Raw genomic sequence first — 20481 nt, forward strand, 5'->3', positions numbered from 1 at the left:
AGGGAAAACACAGCCTCGGAGAACAAGCCGAGAGAGCTAGTCTTAATTTGAGTCTTCTGATGTTTCCACCTATTCCCTTTGTCAAAGGAATTGGCTATCGAGTGACTAATATATCAGACATATCACTCACACACACACACACACACACACACACACACAGGTTTATCCTGTGACCTTTACATGGAAACATTTCTATGTTCATCCCAATTACCGTCTCTTCCATTAGACCATCAATAAATCACTGCCAGCAGGCTCAAACAACAATTCCAGAGCTGGACCTCAACAGCTGACATCAACTACCTAGAAGCTGTGCCCCGCCAGACTCACTATCATCGTTTCCAGAGCATACATGCCACCTGGAAGTCATGCTCAGTCGCTCTGCCTCCTACTGCTCCCCACCTGCAGAGTCACTCCAAGTAGCCTCCAAGTGCTACTCCAAGTGCTTCTCACTGTGGCTTGACCTCCAGGCCGTGTCTCACCCAGCATCCTTAGGTTCTGTATTCACTCAACCCTCTCAAGTTCCCTATCACTCGTTCTGGTTCTACTCGCACATGGTATACATTGTTAGCATGCACAGGCATGAGCTCACACAAACACAAACACAGCTGATCCTTTCACAAGAGTTTCAACTGGATGGGCAGCAACACATGGTAAATTTTCTTATCAACACAGAATAAAAATAAAAAAAATAAAAAGAATATTCCAAAAGTGTTGTTGTCTTCTCCTTCTCCTTGTCCTTCTCCTCCTCCTTCTCCTCCTCCACCTCCTCTTCCTCTTCCTCCTCCTCCTACTACTCCTTCTTCTATTTTTTTTTTTTTGGGGGGGGGTGGTGGCTGGTCCAACCTAGCAATGCTCAGGGATTACTCCTTGGCTGTGTGCTCAGGAATCACTCCTGATGGGCTTGGCGACCATACAGGATGTCAATGTCAGAGATCAAACCTAGGTCGGCCACATGCAAGGCAAATGTCCTATCCACTGTACTATAGCTCCGGCCTCATGTGTTAACTGTTTTTGCTCAACAGCTGTAGGTTACATGTTTAAGTCTGAAGGGAGACAAAGGTCTGACAGTATGGAATGAGTGCCACACTACTGAAGGGCCCATTATATACACCTTCTTGGTCAAATTACGGATGAAAACGCTGTGATAGAGCAGAAAGAAATCAAGACTGATTCGAAATCCTCGTTCTGGCCCTGACTATAGATAACTTCTCCGGGCCTCATCTATAAAATGGGGATGATAATCCTTGGCTACCTTCCCACAACATTACCAGGATATGTGAAAAAAATTCTTTGTCAGTCACAACTCATACGCAAATATGTTACTTACTGGACATCTGTATCCTACATCCTTTGCAAAGCAACTCTCACCATGAGGCATGTCACAGATATTGCTGAATCAGCAATTCTAGCTAGTGAGCAAATTACTAACTACTCACTCAGCGCCCAGCTCGGCACAGGAATTTACACTCAATCTCGGCATGACAGACTGGGCCTTGACCCTTTCAGCCCCACCAATCTGAGAATCTCTAAGACTGCGCTGACACAGCACTGGCCAAGCGACCTGTTCTCCCAGTTTGTTCTCCAACAGTCACTGTCACTTTTCCCTTGAAGAAAGGGCACAGTAGAAGGGTAGCACATGTGGCTGGAGAGAAAGTACATCAGGAAAGACCTTGCCTTGCAGCCGGCCAACTTGGGTTTGATTCCCGGCACCCCATATAGTCCCCCAAGCACCCCCAAGAGTAATTCCCAAGTGCAGAGCCAGATTAAGCAACCCCTGAGCACCACTGGGCATGCCTCAAAACAAACAAAAACAAAGACAAAAACCGAACACATGAAAGAAGTGTAGAGCATGTGAGTCAGTCCCAAAGTGGGAAATGCCAGATGAAGTACTGCTGTGTAAAACTCTCCTTAAAACTGCTACAGTAATAGAGACATAGTATCTGTCTGTCTCCCAATCACTTGGCCCAGTGCTACCATAAGCAAAGGGCCCAAACTACAACTGTGAAACTTCAAAGTACCACAACCAAGGACTCAGACTGGGAGACGGTGGGCAGCTGGGTCAGTGGCGGAGGCAGGACACCAGGTGGTGGGACTGGGGGTGGGAGCACTGGACGCCTGAAACCCCACTGTAAACTAACCTGTTTTCGCAATATCTAAATGAAATTGAAAACAAACAAAAACACAGTCACCATTTGCTCTAACAGGGTCAGTAAAATAAGCTCCAAGCTGCAAATCTGGAATTGCTTTTTTGTGTGTGTTTGGGGCCACACTCTGGTGCTCAGGGGACCAGGTGGAATCAGCAATCAAACCTGAACCTTCTGTGGTGAAGCATGCACTCAACCCCGAGGCTATCTTTCTGTTCCCATGGGCACATTATTTTTTTCTTTTTTGATCTTTGGGCCACACCCAGCAGTGCTCAGGGATCTCTTGTGGCTCTGTACTCAGGGATCACTCCTGGTGCGGATTCACAAGGTCTTAGGTGGTAGCAGAGATCAAACCCAGTTTGGCCACATGCAAGACAGTGTCTGATCTGCTGTACTATCTCTCCAGTCCCTGCATGTACTTTGTGTGTGTGTGTGTGTGTGTGTGTGTGTGTGTGTGTGTGTATGTGTGTGTGCGTGCGCACGCACGTGTGTGAAGTAAAAAAGATTTTATTTGGAGGGTTTTAGGAAGGGGAAGGAGGGAAAGTGAAAGAGAGAGAGAGAGAGAGAGAGAGAGAGAGAGAGAGAGAGAGAGAGAGAGAGAGCGTAACATGCTCAACAGAGAACCCAAGCTTTTCCAAAGGCAGAAGGGCCCATACACAACCCCAGCATTAGATATGAAAGCATGAAAATACACATCTCAAGAGGGGAAATGCAGGCACCACATGTGCTCAACCACATGGACACAAGCATTATTTGGGCCCCGGCAGCATGTTGCACATACTTTTTAAAACTAAAGAACAAAGAACTTTTCTCCTTTTACCCCTTCAAATAAAGTAAGAAATATGAAAACCTGAAGCAATCCAACATCTTTAGTTGCTTCTGAGTGCAAAACATACTGAAAAGCAAACTGTGGGGTCTTAACAGATGTTACTCGAAAGTCTACTTATTCAAAAAGTCCCTATTTTACAAATCATTTTTGCATTTTTTTTTTTACAGCCTCTAAGCTTCGGGCAGAAGTCCTTCAGCCTGGGAGAAGTCTCTCTGACATTTCTCTCCCATTAGTGTTTCCAGTATTAATTGTCTCTCCTTGTTTTTCTCCTTTTTTCCCACCTCTTATGGCATTTTCTCTCTGAAGTTGTTAATAAAAAATTTTATCAGCATCTGGTAAATCTCATCTGATAAACATAGGACACTCGGGCATTGAAGTTTTTATATTTTTTTTGTAGTTTAGTTGCTTCTAAGCTTTTATTACTAGAAATACATCTGATTCTTCAACATCCTTCCATTAGGAAAAAGTTAGATTAATGAAAACTAAAGAGAAAAATGTGTGTAAAAATACAGATGCAAGGCTGGAGAGAGAGCATAGTTCTGTGCCTTGTGCAGAGCTGACCTGGATCTATCCCCAAAATATGTAGTCCCTGGTGTACCATCAGAAGTGATCCCTGATCACAGAGTCAGTAATAAGACCTGAACACAAACCTGAACACATATGGTACGTGTACTGAGGAACAGACAGAAGAGCAGGATAAGAAAGACAGGGTCAAGGGCTTGAGTGACAGCACAGCGGGTAGGGCATTTGCCTTGCATACGGCCAACCTGGGTTCGATTCCCAGCATCCCATATGGTCCCCTGAGCAGCGCCAGGAGTAATTCCTGAGTGCAGAGCCAGGAGCAACCTCTGTGCATTTTTGGGTGGGACCCAAAAAGAAAAAAAAAAAAAGACAGACAGACAGGGTCAGGCCATCTTAATTCACACATGAATGCCAGATAGGTGCTTAAGCACTGCAAGCACAGTTGCTTTAAACCCAAGCTGCAGAGATGCCTCTGGACCCCAAAACAAGTCACTTCCAGCTGAATCACCCTATTTAAAATTTTAGAATCCTTGGAGCACATGGTCACATTCATGGCCACATGAATGTGGCCTACTCCATGCCCTATTCCACTGATGTGCCAAGAATAGCACACCACCTTTGATGGGGTATAAGGTAGGAGGCAACTGCTCTCTTGAGAAAAAAGAAAAAAAATAGCACACAAGGCTCAACCTGTAATAACATGTTAGTAATCTCTTATACAAGGGCTTAGTGGCTCCAGGGTGACATACAACAATCTTCATACACTTTTCTCTAAGGAAAAATTTTTGGATCATTTTGAACTTTTTATAACAAGCAATACAAAATAAATTATTTAGGACTGCTTTGGGGACAGGCTTGTGTTGTGGTGGAAAAATTAGAAATAATGGTGGTGGGAAAGTGTAATGGTGGTGAGACTGCTGTTGAAATATTGAATGTAATAAATTATTGTGAACAACTTTATGGACTGGAGCCATAGCACAGCAGCCTTGCATGTGGCTGATGCAGGTTCGATTCCTCCATCCCTCTCAGAAAGCCCGGCAAACTACCAAGAGTATCCCACCCGAAAGGCAGAGCCTGGCAAGCTACCTGTGGCATACTCGATATGCCAAAAACAGTAATAACAAGTCTCACAATGGAGATGTTACTGGTGCCCACTTGAGCAAATAGATGAACAATGGGATGACAGTGCTACAGTGCTACAGAACAACTTTATAAAAATAAAATAAAATTGAAAAAATATAAATAAATAAATAAATCCAATGGCATGAATTGGGATGTCCGTAGATATTTGAACTTCCTTTCCCTTGCATCTGAATGAACAGCACAACCATCTCCAAAGGCCTACTGTACATATGTTGCAAGATGCAGCCACATTAACAAAAGTCTTCCTTAACTGACAGTACCTCAGGACAGGCTACCAGGCTGCCACTGCACTGACATCAACATTTTTGCCACTTATCAAACTGACAAATGTATGTTAATACAGAATCATTTGATCACTGGTACACTTCAAGGAGTATCATGTCATAGAAAGGTCTCAAATGAGGTTTAAGAATAAAGAGGACAAAAGAAACTTTTATAATCTTTGGAATTTAGAACGATGTGCTGTTCTTTCTTTCTTTAATCAAGCCTCATTTATAAAGTATTTCTTTTTGGGTCACACCCAGCAATGCACAGGGGTTACTCCTGGCTCTACACTCAGGAATTACTCCTGGCGGTGCTCAGGGGACCATATGGGATGCTGGGAATCGAACCCAGGTTGGCCGCATGCAAGGCAAACGCCCTACCCGCTGTGCTATCACTCCAGCCCCCTACAAAGTGTTTCTAAGTTTCTCAAATTCTCATTTCTTTTAAGTAACCAGCCCTCTTTTTCAGAAGGTGTAGGATCAGATTAATTAATCTGGGGGTTAAAGTAAGGAAGAAAATTTTGCACTTAGATTCATATATCCTAATCAAACAAACTACTAAAATAACAAAATAGTCTCTCCAGACCATGAATTAATAACTTTCCTCTTTCAAAATAATAATTAAAAAAAACTTACCCTGCATGGCTAATACACTATAAAGGTGCAAGTTCTGAAAATAAGGAATATATATAATAATGGAGCATATTAAAGCTTCAAAGGCAAAGCACTTTCTCCTAGTCCAGGATGACCACACCAAGCCAAAAGGTTATCATATTATAACATGCCACCATACCCTGCCGCCATGTGCCACAAGCTCTCGTGGGTGTCTTTTTCACCCGTGGCGTACGAGGTCGTCCGGTTTGAAGCCTCATCATCAGTGTGTAAACTGAAGCTGCTGCAGAGGCAACAGGGAGAGAAGCAGGGCTGGTGGCATTTGGACTGAAGATACTCAGGCAGAGAAACAAAGCTGATGGCCGTGTCAGACATGGATGGAGCCAGAGGAAGAAGAGACGGGGAGGAGAAAGGACAAGGCAGGGGAGGAGACAACAATCAAAATTGAAATGACAGAATGAAAAAGAAGGTAATGAAAAGAAAGTTGGAATGGGACAGCAGGGTGGGGAGCACAGACAGAGAGGAAAGAGAGAAGGAGGAAGAAGAGAAAAAAATGTGAACAATCTTAGGGCATATGGAAACCAACATGGATCAGATGCCTGTACTCGGATTGCTGTTTTTATGTCAGTGATGCTATCAAATGACCAAATACAGAATGAGAATCCAGGCACAGATCCATAACCACAGAGCAGGAATATCATTGACAAACACTGTTTCCAAACAAAAGCAAAACGCAGGTCAGTTAGTGGCATGAAAATGACTACCACAGTGATTTAATTGAAGCCATGCAGTTACTAGAACCCAGGAGAGTCCAAGAAAATTCTTATTTCTCTTTCTGAGCCTGAAACTGTTCAAACAACAAAAACAGAAACATGTGATGGTGGTTGCTTGGTTAGTCATCTTTAAGCACACCTGCCAACCAGAAATGTTAGTTCCTCAGTTCTCAGGATAACATTTAACTTATGTCTCTCTATACTCTTGGTCCAGTTTTCTAACTTTAGTTAGACATTGATGTTCTGTGCCAGGCTTTCCAGGGTCCAAGGTTACAGTTCTCCTCAGATAAGATATCTTTCCTCATTGTCCTGAATTCCATTCTACCACAACCACGGCTCTCTCAGCATTTCATTTATTTCTTTATAATGTGACTGGAAAATGACCCACTATGAATAATTATTTTTTCATTTTTCATTTTTTACATTAATACAACGTAATATTATTATTATTGTTTCTGGTCTCTCTCATTGAAAAGCAAAGAGTATATATTACTTTAAGCTCATCACCAAAAGTTCAATTCTATCCTTCCTCACAACTGTCCCCTTTTGAGGGGATTTACCCACCCTTAACCCTGTCATTTCTGAGTCTTTAATGATTTTTTTAAATAATTCAAAAATATGCATAATAAGTCATCGGTCAGACAAGTGGATCCTTATTAAGATGGTAGCTTAATATATACTTCCAAGGTAGATATGATGAAAAGCAAATTGCTATGTACTTTCCCAATTAAATTCCTTGTATACAATTATATGACAATACTGGCAAGCATTTCCATTCAAGTACCAAGGTGATAAGAGAATTCTGCAGGCACAGCTGTTTTTTTTTTCTTTTCGGCATCCAAATGCACCCACATATCCTCCTGTCCATATGTTAAGCTGTGCAAACTAGCAGTTTATATAACCGTAGTCTAGTGCATATACCATGAGACAAACTGAAATGGTGCTCTTTATTATTGGTGCATCAAGTCAGGATAAACTCATAAACATTTTTGGTACTTCTTTTTTTAATTAAAAAAATTTTAATGTTTAAAAAAGCCACAACATTTTTAAATAAGGAAAATATGAGTAGTTGGTTAGAGGAACCATATTCAAACATGAAATCCTTCAGCAGAACTAAACTTGAATATAGACTGACTCTTCAAACAAAATCTATGTTGAAAGGACAAGAGACAATTAAAAGGCTACTAAATATAACAGGTTTCAGAGCCACGTTTTCAAGGACTACAAACTAACACATACTCTACTACGGCGACTCAATATCCTACAAACTAACACATGGGTTCTACTATAGTGACCCAAACTCTGACAGTAGCAATGTCCTTCTGCCATATTAAGCCTAAAATAAGTGAGGAGAGTTTTCAAACTATATATAGAAGCAACATCTGGAAATCAGGACCTGATTAATAAAAATTTTTATTATGTCTGGGAGCAGAGAGAGCTGCATCTACTTGCTCTGGAAATCTCCATCACGAAAGGCAGACTTTGCTATACCACCCATGGAGATCAACTTGAATTGCAGAGCCAGGCAAATCACAGAAACACCTGGGCACTTTTCAGTGAGTGATCGTAGCACAAGTTAGTAAGTGAACAATTAAGGCGATAACACTCTTTAGTGGCAGAGGGGGGCACCCCGTCTTTCCTCAACCTCATATTTTATCCAGGTTAGGCTCTATGTCCTTAACAGGAAATAAATGAAAGCTAACTGGATACATCTAACCAAAGGAGCACTGCATAAAGGCATCTCAGTGGGGCCTGAGCAATAGTAAAGTGGCTAGGGCACGCGATATGCATGTGGCTGATCTGGTGCCATCCCCAGCTTCCCATGGGGGTGTCTCCCAAGCACCACCAGGAGTAATTCCTGAGCTCAGAGCCAGAAATAAGCCCTGAGCTTTGCTGGGTGTGGCCCCCCCAAAAAACAAAACAAACAGAGGCATATCAGTTAATGAAAAGCATTACTACATGGCCAAGAACACATCTCGCAGAACACACTCGAGCTGCTGCTAGAGGAAAGGAGTGGAGGAGGAGGGTCAGAAGAGCCCTGAAAAGGTCCCGAGATTCTCAAATCTCTCCAGGAAGCGAGCTTAAATCACCATGTCAGCCATCTACTTGATTTCGGAAACTTACTAGCCGTGAAAATGACTACTTTGCTGGTTCAATTTTCTCTGCCTGTGCTAAATAAGTCCCTGGAAACTATTAAAAGTTATAGAGGATGACCCAAGGGGTGGAGTTCTTGGAATCAAGGGCAATGCAGTGGTGTGGAAAGATCTGAGCTGCAGAAGACCAACGTCAGGAGCTAGGAGCTGGGCCATTCAGGCGCATCCCGGCCAAGCGCCCTGACGGAAGGAACTCACCGCAGGGCAGAATGCCTTCCCGAGCGGGAAACACTGTTGCCCACTGGGGAGGGCAGGTTGCTCCCTCGGTGCAGGTCCTCAATGGATCTACTCCAGGGCTTGGATTTTTCCACAGAGCTCTCGGCAGTGCTTTCCACACTCTCAAAGTCGAAACTGAAACACAAGAGAAATGGCACTGAAGACCTCCAAACTCACGCTCACACAAACACAGAGATGTGCCTAACTTGTCTCCCCCTGACCCCCATCACACATCTGTATCTGAACAAGGGAAGTGTTTGCAGACAAAACTGAAAAGGAAACATGTGGTTCCTTGGGACAGCACATACCTCCTTGCATATACAAGTCCCTATGTTTGATTCCCGACACCCCAGCATCGCCAACTGTAGTCCTGATGCCCCCCCAGTATCACTGGGTCTGATCCCCACCATAAGAGTGACAGAATAAAAAAGAATCTCCATGAACACAATGTCAGCTTTGAAACTACAGAATAACAATTGTTGGCCTGGGCAAAAAGAAAAGTCAGAGACAAGTTAGAAATCAAACTGTGATATATCATTTGTATTTTAATATAAGGGCTCACTGACTTACAAATTGTGAAAATTATCATAGTGGATTGGGGGAGAGGGAAGATCTACAGCTGTCTTCATTTTCCTTTAACAAGGCAGTATGTTAGATTTACACTAATTTATTCCAACCCGTCAATTTTCACTGCGCATTTTCTCCTAGTGTGTTGGCAAAGTATACTTTTCCAACCATATGTGATACATTACTTGCAAAGTTATGGATTTGCTTTGATTTTGGAATCTCTTCTCAATGTGGTGCTCTTTAAAGTAGGATTGTTGTTTCTCTGACATTTTTTGAGGTTATTACTCATGTTAACCATGTTAGAATAGATGGCCAGTTCAGTTGCTCATTCTTGTGTAATTTTAGGAACAAAATTCTCAAACAGATAGACTTTGTGTGCCACGCATTTCTCTCTACCCAATTCAGTAGTTCCGCTTTCTCAATAAAACATTTTATCAATTGTGGGGGCAAAGCAGTGAGTAGGGTGCTTGCCTTTGTGCATAGCTCACACAGCCCCACCTGGAGTAACTCCTGAGTGCAGAGTCTGCAGTAACTCTTGCACATCACCGGGTGTGACCCAAAAACCGAAAATATAAAATTAACAACAAAAAACATTTTACCAGTTGTGTCTACCCAGGGTTCTAGTGACACCTGGTCAGACATGGGGATGGACAGAAAGCAGTAATTAACTTCCTCTAGAGAGTAATAATATAGTTTGGGTATTAGAAAGTCTGACTTAGGGGCTGGAGCAATAGCACAGCAGGTAGGACGTTTGCTTTGCATGCAGCTAACCCGGGTTCAATCCCCAGCATCCCATATGGTCCCCTGAGCACTGCCAGGAGTAATTCCTGAGTGCAAAGCTAGGAGTAATCCTTGTGCATCGCTGGATGTGACCCAAAAAGCCAAAAAAAAAAAAGTCTGACTTAAAAATTGTCAAAATAAGGTATTTCATTAGAAGAGTCTTCTGAAAACTAAGTGACAAAATACTCTCCGCCCAGAAAGTACTCATCCAGGTGACTGCTAAAGTCCACAATAATGCTGCCCCTGCTCTGATTGTAGGAATTAATGCTGAACAGAAACAAGACATAAAGAACTCAGGCACCAATAGATTCCAAAGCACCAAAAGTGGAAACTGATAATGGAGATTAGAAAAGGTATAAGGTGCTGGGAGCATCCCAAGATCACAATGTCATGAATATTCCCATCAGCTCAGGCTGCAAACTCCAATGTGTTCAGCTGTTCAACAGACATAATAATGTTTCCCTCTAGCTAGTCCCTCACTCATCAGAGAGCAGAGAAAGGAAATACACCATGGTGAAAAACTGTGTTAGGAGCGAGGCGGGCACTGTTGGTCCTCCCCTCAGCAGCTATTATAAGAGATTGCCAAACACCAAGGAACACTAAGACATCTTTCCACCAGGACTACTGAGATAGAATATAAATCATGTGGCTATTTAATTTTTGATCAAATTTAAGCAAAATGACATACTAACTTCGTTAGACTAAGAGTGTAAATCCAATGGGGTGGGGGGGGGGGGGGGAGAATGTAGTTTAGGAAACCAAAGCCCTTAGTCCTGATCCTTATTGGCTTTGCTCTTGTGCTACAGACTAACGAATTGCCTCCAAGTAGCTCTTCTCTTACCCATACAACTCAGGATATAAGGGCAAGGATTTGCAGCTAATATTATCATAGAGAGTGCCACTTTTTTGGCACTGTTCCTGAAGTTTCTTAGCCACTTAATTCTGTGAACATTCCTGTTCCTGAAATTACTTAGCTGCTTCTAAATTCTGTGAATATTTCCGTAGATTTTAAAATATGTGACATAGTATTGTTAACTTGTATATTATGAATTATACAAATTACAAATATATAAAAATAAGAACATAATTATATGTTCTTATGTATCTTATGTATCATATAAATGGGATGACTAGCTTTAGATGCCACAGAGGTAGATAAGAAACAACCTTTGGAAGAGTATGCTATAAAAACTACAGTATTTTATCTCAGGGACAGTTTCTAAGATAAGCAGGTGATTTTTCTTTTTCTATTCCATAAGAAGAAAATAACACAACAGTTATCCAAACTGAAACTCATCAGAGAGTTTCAGTTAATACTTTAATTTCTATAACCACAAGGTAGGAGTACTTATATCTTTCTCCTCAAAAATTCCCAAGGAATAATGAAGATTACAAGCTAACTTCTGGTCAGATCTTAAGACTATTCTGAAGTGAGGCAATATATTTTTTAAAAAAAAGTCACTGCTTTTAAAACAAGAGTTGATGGGAGAAAAACACCACTTGGTGGACAAGTCTTGATGTCATATATACAACACAGTATTTCTTGGTCCTATGTGTGAGCAAAGATCTGGGAAACAGAAATTTTTCATTTATTAAAGGGGAAACATAAAGGGACTATTTCTTCCCAATGTATACTTTCCCTATTACAAATCTTTCTAGGGCCTTCCAAATGAGGACATTTTATGAATGAACAAAAAATAGGTTAAACCAACTGATTTATTCCTGGCCTATCCAAGTTATTTTTCTCTTTTCCTTATAAAGGGGATGTAAAAAAAATCTATTATGTGTTTGTAAATAAAAAGAGAAACTCTCATTTTTTTACTTCTTCCTTCATTCCTATGTTTGATATTTATTTCTGCAGTACATTCCCTCTGCCTTTACTTGGTTATATATTCTTCAATTTCAAAATAGAAGACATCCTTGAGCATCTTGTTTTATTTATTCAAAAACTCAACAATATATCAGAAACCACTTTCATTAACTACTTGAATGATGTACCATATGAACATATGTAACTTGTGTGCTTAATAACTTTTTATTTTATTAGGGAAAGGGCAAGTGGTGACCATACCCTTGGTCCTCGGGGGCAGTTCCTTGTTCTGTGCTCAGGGCACCAGAGGCAATGCTGAGGATTTGAACTGGGGTGAGTAGGATATAAGACAGCTGCCTTAATTCCTGTACTCTCTCTCTCTCTCCAGACCCCATCCCTAAGAAGTTCTTTAAAAATAAGGACACCTAGACTGGAGAGATAGCTCAATGGGTTGAGTATATACTTTGCATTAGGGAAGCCCCTGGTCACTCCTCAGCACCTAATGTTCCCTCAGTATCCAGGCACTTAACCAAGAGTATCCCTTGACAGATGTGACCTTAAAAACAAGTAACAATAAAATAATGATGATAATAATAATAATGATTCCTCTCAGTTCAGTATTATTTAAATTACTAAGGGTAATTTTTTACTCACCATTCTAATTTCTGCTTTAAAACTATGTCTAATACTAATTATGTGATTGTCTTTTAGTTATTCTAAGACAGAAACAAACTGCATTAACCGCACATCTGCTTCTGGCTTTCTCCCCTCAGAGCAGTGTATAATTTTACCACCAGTTGCATCTTCTGTGACCACATAAAACTCAAAAGCAATAAGCCAAGTTCTACTTACGTTACTGCATACTGTGCAAATGACAGATACTCCACCAGCACATCAAGGCCTTTGTTTTCTTCATTCAAAAACTCTCGGACCCATCTGTTGGTGGGGGGGGGGGGGGGAGAGAGAGAGAACATTGCAGAAGTTTACCACATGCTCAGTCATGAAAAGACACACAAGGAACTTTTGTTTTCCCACCAGAAATTCACTGCTTGAAAGGATATACGAGTAAGGTCCAAAGTTTATCATGTGAGGCTGGAGCTTTTGACCCCTGGCACCCCATATGGTCTCCCGAGCCCCACTAGGAGTGATCTTAGTGCCGAGCCAGGAGAAAGACCTGAGCACTACTGGGCATGCCCCAAGAACAAAAGAAAGAAGGGAAGGAACGAAGGAAGGGAGGGAGGGAGGGGGCAGGGGGGAGAGAGGAGGGGAGGAAGGAAGGAAGGAAGGAAGGAAGGAAGGAAGGAAGGAAGGAAGGAAGGAAGGAAGGAAGGAAGGAAGGAAGGAAGGAAGGAAGGAAGGAACTTTTTCCCTGGCTCCTGGGGTTTTCACTTTAATTTTTTTTTTAATTTTTCCCACAAGTTGGAAAAGTAGATGATTTGTCTCCTATCCTCCCCCCTCAAAAAAAATGCCTTAGGCAGGCTAACACAAATGTATGCATTTATCAGAGCTAAGAGCAAACACGGTACACATGAAACATCTAATTTAAAAGTGGCAATATCAGCAAAGAAAACACAGCCCATCAGGTCTCACAAGGTGGTTTTGTTATCAGTGACCAAAGTGAAGGGTAGCCAGACTGGCTACTCAAGCTGAGGCCTCATTTTATAATGAGCACCACATACACAAATGCACAGTATCTGCCTCTAGAAACGAATCTCATCAGATGCATCTCAGTTACTCCCTAGGTTTCAGGAGATACTGGACACCTTGAAGAACTAATAATGATCAGTGTACAAATATTTTATTTTCTTTTTTAACAACTGGAAGGAGACAAAACAAAGGTCAGTTCTCACTGTAAAACTTGAAGGACAGTCCGGAGGACGAGGCACTTGCCTTGCACAAAGATGTCCCGGGTTTGATCCCTGGCAACAAAAGTGAGATCCCTGACCACAGAGCCAGGCGGAAGTCCTGAGCACTGCCCCCAAACTAAATATAAATAAGTAAAAACACAAGGCTTACGCTGCTCTTAAAATTCCACTCGCAAGACTGAAGAAACAGAAAAGGGGGTACTTTCCCTGTGGCCAACCTGGATTCAGTGTCCGGGAGCACATATGTACCCCTGAGCACTGCCCAGAAGGGCTGATCCCTAAGCACAGAACCAGGAGTCAGCCCTGAGCACAGCTGGGAGTGGGCCACAAACCCAAACAGACAAATTCAATTCCCTTCACTTCCTTCAGGTCTCGCCACTGGTCTGAGAACTCAGTCTGAAGATTATGGGGCCATCAGGGGTGAGTGACCAACAGGAACCTCCTGACCATGGCAGGGGCAGAGGGACACTCTTCAATAATAAAAGTGTGACAGAACGTCCTGACCCCACACCTGGCTGTCTTTCACCAGGGCAATCGGAGGGGTCGGGTTGAGTCTCCCTTCCCCCCCAGCAGAACCATGACAGCGGAAAACCTCCAGAACCCAACCACACACAGCCATGCTCAAGGCCGCTCTCCACAGGCTCAGGTGAGCCTCACCTTTGAGGGAACCTGCAGAAAAACCCAGGTATACAGGACCCGTGGCTGAGATCTCCAAGCATGCTCGGAATGGGACTGGGCCTCCTCCCCCCAGGTCCCCAGTTTTCCAGTAGCCGGGAAGTCACACCCACAAACTGCCTCTGGCGTCATGTAATCTCATCAACAGCCAAGATCAGAGGAGAGCGACACAGAATGTTCTGGAGCACGTGGCCACCTCTTCTACCCTAGCCCACTGATGTACCAGAAATAGCACACATCTGTCTGGGTTTAACATACATGTGTGTCATCTCTTACACAAGGGCTTAAACGGCTCCAGGATGAAATACAACAATCTTCACACATTTTCCTCTTATGGTGGTGGGAAGGTGCTCAGTGGTGGGATTGGGGTTTGAATATTATCTGTACTGAACTATTGTGAACAACTTTATAAAAAAATAAAATTTTTTAAAGTAACAATAATAATAATAAAAGTGAGCAGAGAGTCTGGCTTCAGAGCAGGCTGGGTGCCATGAGTTCTACGTGTCAGTGACTGCGAAAAACACTGCAATTCAAGAGCTGACAGAAGCAGTCATTGTTGTCCCTTCCAGATGATCACTGCTTCTAAACGTAGGCTAAGAATTTGTCTCAGTGGCAGGGCACTTGTCTTGTTTGTATGAGTTTCTGGGTTCGATCCCCAGAACCATTCTGCAGACTTATGTCAATGAGCATGCAATGACCTATCATAAATTTAGGATTCCCAAAATAATTTATTTCCATTTCCAATGAGATATATCACATACTTTCAAATACATTGCCAATATGCAAATGGTTTGAAATGAAATGACTGCAGGTTTGGGGAAACTATTCCTTTTGATCTGACAGAATGTGGGACTTACTGAGTGACTCACAAATGCACTGTAATTAGTAATCATGCTAAGTTGTAAATACAAACTAAGGCCAATTTCAAACCAGCTGCTGGGGGTGGGCAGGGAGAGGTAATACAGAGTGAGCTGCTTGCCTTGCAAGGAGCAGACTTCCATTCAATTCCCAGAACTGCTACCGGTCCCCAGAGCCCTGTCAAGAGTGAAATCTGCATACAGCTGAGTGTGGCCACAAAAGAAAGATAAAATCAGTTGCTGGGGAGCTGGTCAGGAGAGTGATAATAAAAAAATCATCAAGAAGAGCTAGTCCAGAGGTTGTTAAGACTCTTGCCTTGTACATGCTGGCCTCAGAGTGAAACCCAGCACTACAGGCTTCCTCAGACATAGCTAAATGCAGCCCTGGAGCCTGGACGCAACATTAGAGAGGCCGGGCTGACTCTCAGCATCCAGCATCCTCGGCTCCTGCACTGACTGCCAGTGTGGCTGGTGGAGAATCCCCAGGAGGGCTTCCAGGCCTCTGAGCACCTCTTGGGAAAGCCCCCAGAAATCACAGGAAAAGAAAAAATTGGAGAAAATGTTAATCAAAGAAGGGGTCTGGGTGCTAATTGCAAGTTACTACAATCATGCAGTTAGACTGAAACCCTCAGTCGCTGTTTTTCCTTTCCTCCTGAAATTTTAGAACCCCGTCATTCTTACCCAGAGAACTCTGACTCAAGGAACCTTTCAGGACTTACATTTCAAGGATCAATAAAGCAAGCACAGGACACACAAAACAAAAGGAGAGAGAGTGTACTTCCTTTGCCAGGCTCCTGGATAGAGAGGGGAAAACTAACACAGTTGTTGGAAAATCATGACAAAACTCAGGAGGATGAAGGAGATTCATCTGCTGCAAACCTCCTCTACATCAGTACCACAAACGATCTTCTCCAAGCGCAGTCCACATAGCACGCAGGGTCCCTCAAAGCCCTCCAGGAGTTTTCGAAGCTAAACTATTGTCATAAAGATGCAAACTACAACAACCAAAGATAAAAAATGCACCCAGCAACTCAAAGAGGCAGGCTAGAAGGTGGGAGGGAACATGGGGACACTGGTGGAAGGAAGTTAATGCTAATGATGGAGTTGATTTTAGAAACATCTGAAAACTCAACTGTGAAAATCTTTGTAAATCACAGCGCTATAATAAAAAAAAATCTTTAGAAAAAATATTCAGACAGACATTGCTTTTTTCATTGTGCTGACGCTTCTACAGATACACAAAAAAACTATGGATATGGGTGTGTTCACCAAAAAACATATATGTTTATCGTATTTTCATTTCATGAAATGGGAGGGGGGAATGGGGATAAAGCTGGGGGCAGGTGGAGAGAGAGAGAAGCTAAGGCTATTTATTTTTTGTATTGAATCACTGTGAGATATAGTTACAAAGTTATCCATGATTGGAGTTTCAGTCACACGAAGTTCCATCATCCTGTCCCTTCACCAGGGTACATTTCTCACCACCAATGTCAAAGTTCCCGCTTCCCTCCCCAGTCTGCCTCTATGGTGGGCAATTTTCTTCTCTAAGATTACTTTCAATGAGGCAAAAAAACTATTGATCAAAAGGGTGAGAGAGGTAGAGAGAGAGAGAGGGAGAGAGAGAGAGAGAGAGAGAGAGAGAGAGAGAGAGAGAGAGAGAGAGAGAGAGAGAGCGCACAGGGGGATGCCTTGTGTGCATCAGAATGGTTGGCTGAGAATTGTAGGGAGTGGCCCCAGACCTCCTGAGCACTGTTTAGCTCCCCCGCCACTCCCCCCAAATCTTGATCACATTAAAGCCTGCTCTTTAATAAATAGGCATAGCTTGCTTTACTTGCACCTAGCTTTACTGTACTTTACAGATGCATTTTTCTTTTTTTTTTTCTTTTTTGCTTTTTGGGTCACACCCAGCGATGCTCAGTGGTTTCCCCTGGCTCTCCACTCAGGAGTTACTCCTAGCAGTGCTCGGTGGACCATATGGGATGCTGAGGATTGAACACGGGTCAGCAACGTGCAAGGCAAACTCTCTACCTGCTGAGCTATTGATCCAGCCCCACAGATGAATTTTCTATAACAAACTGAAAATGTGTGGGAAACCAGCATCAAGCAAGTTTGTTGATGACATTTCCCCAACAGGATATGCTCATTCCATCTGTCAAATTTATTCAAAATCTTTACAACATTTTTAATTCTATTTTTTGTTTATTTATAGAAGAGGTGGTGGTGTTTCACACTCAGCAGTGCTCAGGGGTTACTCTCGGCTCTATAATTAGGGGTTCCCTCCTGAAGGTGTTCAGGGAACCATTTGTGGTACTGGGAATCAAACTAGGGTCCGCCGTGTGCTAGCTCTCCAATGTAGTACAGAGTTTTTAAAATTTTTTTACTGAATCACCGTGGGATACAATTACAAAGCTTTCATGATTGAGTTTCAGTCAGTCATACAATGATCGAACAACCATCCCTCCACCAAAGTACATTTCCCATCACCAATGTCCCCAGTATCCCTCCTGTCCATTTCCCATCATCAATGTCCCCAGTATCCCTCCTGTCCCCAATGTCCCCAGCCACCCCACCCCACCCCACCCCCTGCCTCTGTGGCAGACAATTTCCACATACTCTCTCTCTCTCTCTCTACTTATGGGCATTATGGTTTGCAATACAGATACTGAGAGGACATCACATTTGGTCCTTTGCCCACTTTTAGCACAGTACACAATATTTTTCCATGCATTCACTCAGAAGACTCTAATATTCACTCAAGAGACTAGTATGGTGGAAGCAGAACTTTTATGTGTACTGGGAAACCCATAAGTTCATGGGGCCAATTTTAATTGCAGTGCTTTGGATCTGGAGGGCAGTATTTCCACGGTGTGCTTAAACATCTTTTTTCTTTTCTGTATGGCCAAATGGAAATGCTCACAATAGCACTTCTGCGGCTCACTGGGGTGTCATGACTGTCTCAAGAAAAGCACCTATTTAACTGTGAACTGAACCAGCCATGTTTACACATGGACGGACGGCAAGTGACAGACAAAAAGGGAATAGCACAGATACTTTTTCAGAAGTGAATAAGGGGAGACTGTCATTTCAAGATAAGCAACTGACAGTATTGGCTGCAAAGTATAAAGTTTGGGATATCTAAGAAAAGAATCAGAAGCTTGGTATAATGATCATAAACCGGATAGCTTCTCAATACTTAAAAGTCTATTTTCATGAGACTGGTGATTATTAATAGTTCTGCTTTACATTGATATCTTCATTTATACAATGTCATTAAATTTTTACTTTATCATGTAGAAATATGGTGCCCAAACAAATGCATGCACACCCCACCTGGGAACGCCTGAAATCCAGCCTCAGTATAATATTCATTCACTTTCTCACCAGGACTCGGCCTGTACTGTTACACAAGAGAGGACATAGGAGGGAAGATGCTCGCTGGCTCCTTCCCCTCCTTCGAACCCCTCCTTGCCTACTGGCACATTCCTCCTGTGACATTAGGCCCCCTTGCTCTGCTCTCAAAGAGATAATGAAATGAGCATCTTTAAGGACTTTGACCTCACACAGAGAGTGGAAAGTAATCTTCTACCGTAATAGGCAGCTTTATTCACATAAATTAACTGCAAGGAGAGAGAGCCAGTATCAATGCTGTTGAGTAAAAAGGCCCACAGATCTCTTCAATTCTAGCATCTCGGCCACTTCAATCTTATCACCCTGACATGTGAACACTGCAATACTCAGCCACTCACGTTGCACACTCAGTGTGCTCTAAAGGCACTTGATTCCTTTTTTTTTTTCTTTTTTGGGTCACACCCAGCAATGCACAGGGGTTACTCCTGGCTCTGCACTCAGGAATTACTCCTGGTGGTACTCAGGGGACTATATGGGATACTGGAAGCTGAACACGGGTCGGCCTCGTGCAAGGCAAATGTCCTACCCACTGTGATATCGCTCCAGCCCCAGTTCTTTTCAAGGATGATGTTTCAAGTCAAGTCCAAGGACTTGGAGAAGTGATAATGCAATAATTATAGTTCCTAAGATTAAGCAAATTAAATTATTTGTAGTCCAACTGTCACTTGAATTTGACTCAAAGAAAATTAAATTTCTTTCTTAGAAGACAGGTGACATTCACAGGCTTGTATCAAAATTTAGCACAAATTCTTAACAAGCTATCTCTTGTTTTTGTTTGTTTTGGGTGACCATACCCAGCTGTGCCCAGGACTTACCCCTGGCTCTGCACTCAGGTATCACTCCTGGCAGGCTCAAGGGGACCATATGTTGGTTGGGGATCAAACCTGGGTCAGCCGCATGCAAGGCAAAGCGCTTACCTGCTGTACTTACTGTAGGAGCCCTCTCCTAGGGAAAGGAATCTCAGCAAAGTCTCAGATTTTTTTGGTGGGGGGGAAAGAAGTTGTGGTGTTTTTGTTTTTGTTTTGTTTTTAGAGGAACTAACACCTAGTGGTGCTCAGGAGTTATTCCTGGCTCTGTACTCAGGAATTATTCCTGGCGGTGCTCAGAGAACCATATGGGATGCTGGAGATTGAACTTACATAGATTGTGCCAGATAAGTGCCCTACTCGCAGTACAATCGCTCAGGCCTCAAAGTTCAAGATTTTAACCTTGAAGCACTGCCACGTGCTAGAAAAAGGGTTTTTGTTTTTGTTATTCAGAATTTTGAATTGTAACTGAATTTTGAATGTAATTTCTCCTCTCAATTTTTTGTTGGTTAGTTTTGGTTTCCGAGATCAGATGAGATAGTACAAGGCTGGAGCGATAGTACAGGGGTAGGGCATTTGCCTCGCACGCGGCAGACCCAGGTTCGATTCTTCTGCCCCTCTTGGAGAGCCTGGCAAGCTACCAAGAGTATCTCACCCACACGGCAGAGCCTGGAAAGGTGCCAGTGGCGTATTTGATATGCCAAAAACAGTAACAACAAGTCTCACGGTGGAGACGGTACTGGTGCCTGCTCGAACAAATCAATGAGCAATGGGGACGACAGTGACAGCAACAGTGACAGTGACAGTTTTGGTTTGGGTCAACACTTGGCAATGCTCAGGGCTTACTCCTGACAGCACTCAGAAATCATTCCTGGCAGGCTCGGGGATATGGGATACTGAGAACTGAACCCAGGTCGGCCACGTGCAAGGCAAGCACCGACCTGCTATAGTATCACTTGAGCCCCCTCCTTTCAATTTCTGGGATTACAATCCTCAAGGTATCAGAGTCATTTTAGACAGAGAAGGTGACATTCTCTCCAGAGAATTCTTTAAGGATG

At 42.8% G+C, this 20481-nt stretch overlaps 1 protein-coding gene across 5 annotated transcripts in view; it reads right to left on the reverse strand.

The window, feature by feature from the left end:
* The window catches only part of FMNL2 (formin like 2), a 376300-nt gene that overhangs the window by 106886 nt on the left and 248933 nt on the right, over positions 1-20481 (reverse strand). For all 5 annotated transcript variants that reach the window (XM_055136998.1, XM_055137002.1, XM_055136981.1 and 2 more), the window contains exons 5-6: positions 12665-12748; positions 8638-8790 (exon numbers count right to left, since the gene is read on the reverse strand). In XM_055136998.1, the coding sequence (XP_054992973.1) occupies positions 8638-8790; positions 12665-12748 (237 nt within the window). The remainder of the gene's footprint in view (positions 1-8637; positions 8791-12664; positions 12749-20481) is intronic.

The sequence above is a fragment of the Sorex araneus genome, chromosome 1 (genome assembly GCF_027595985.1).
Source record: "Sorex araneus isolate mSorAra2 chromosome 1, mSorAra2.pri, whole genome shotgun sequence".
In the NCBI taxonomy this organism is placed as follows: Eukaryota; Metazoa; Chordata; class Mammalia; order Eulipotyphla; family Soricidae; genus Sorex; species Sorex araneus.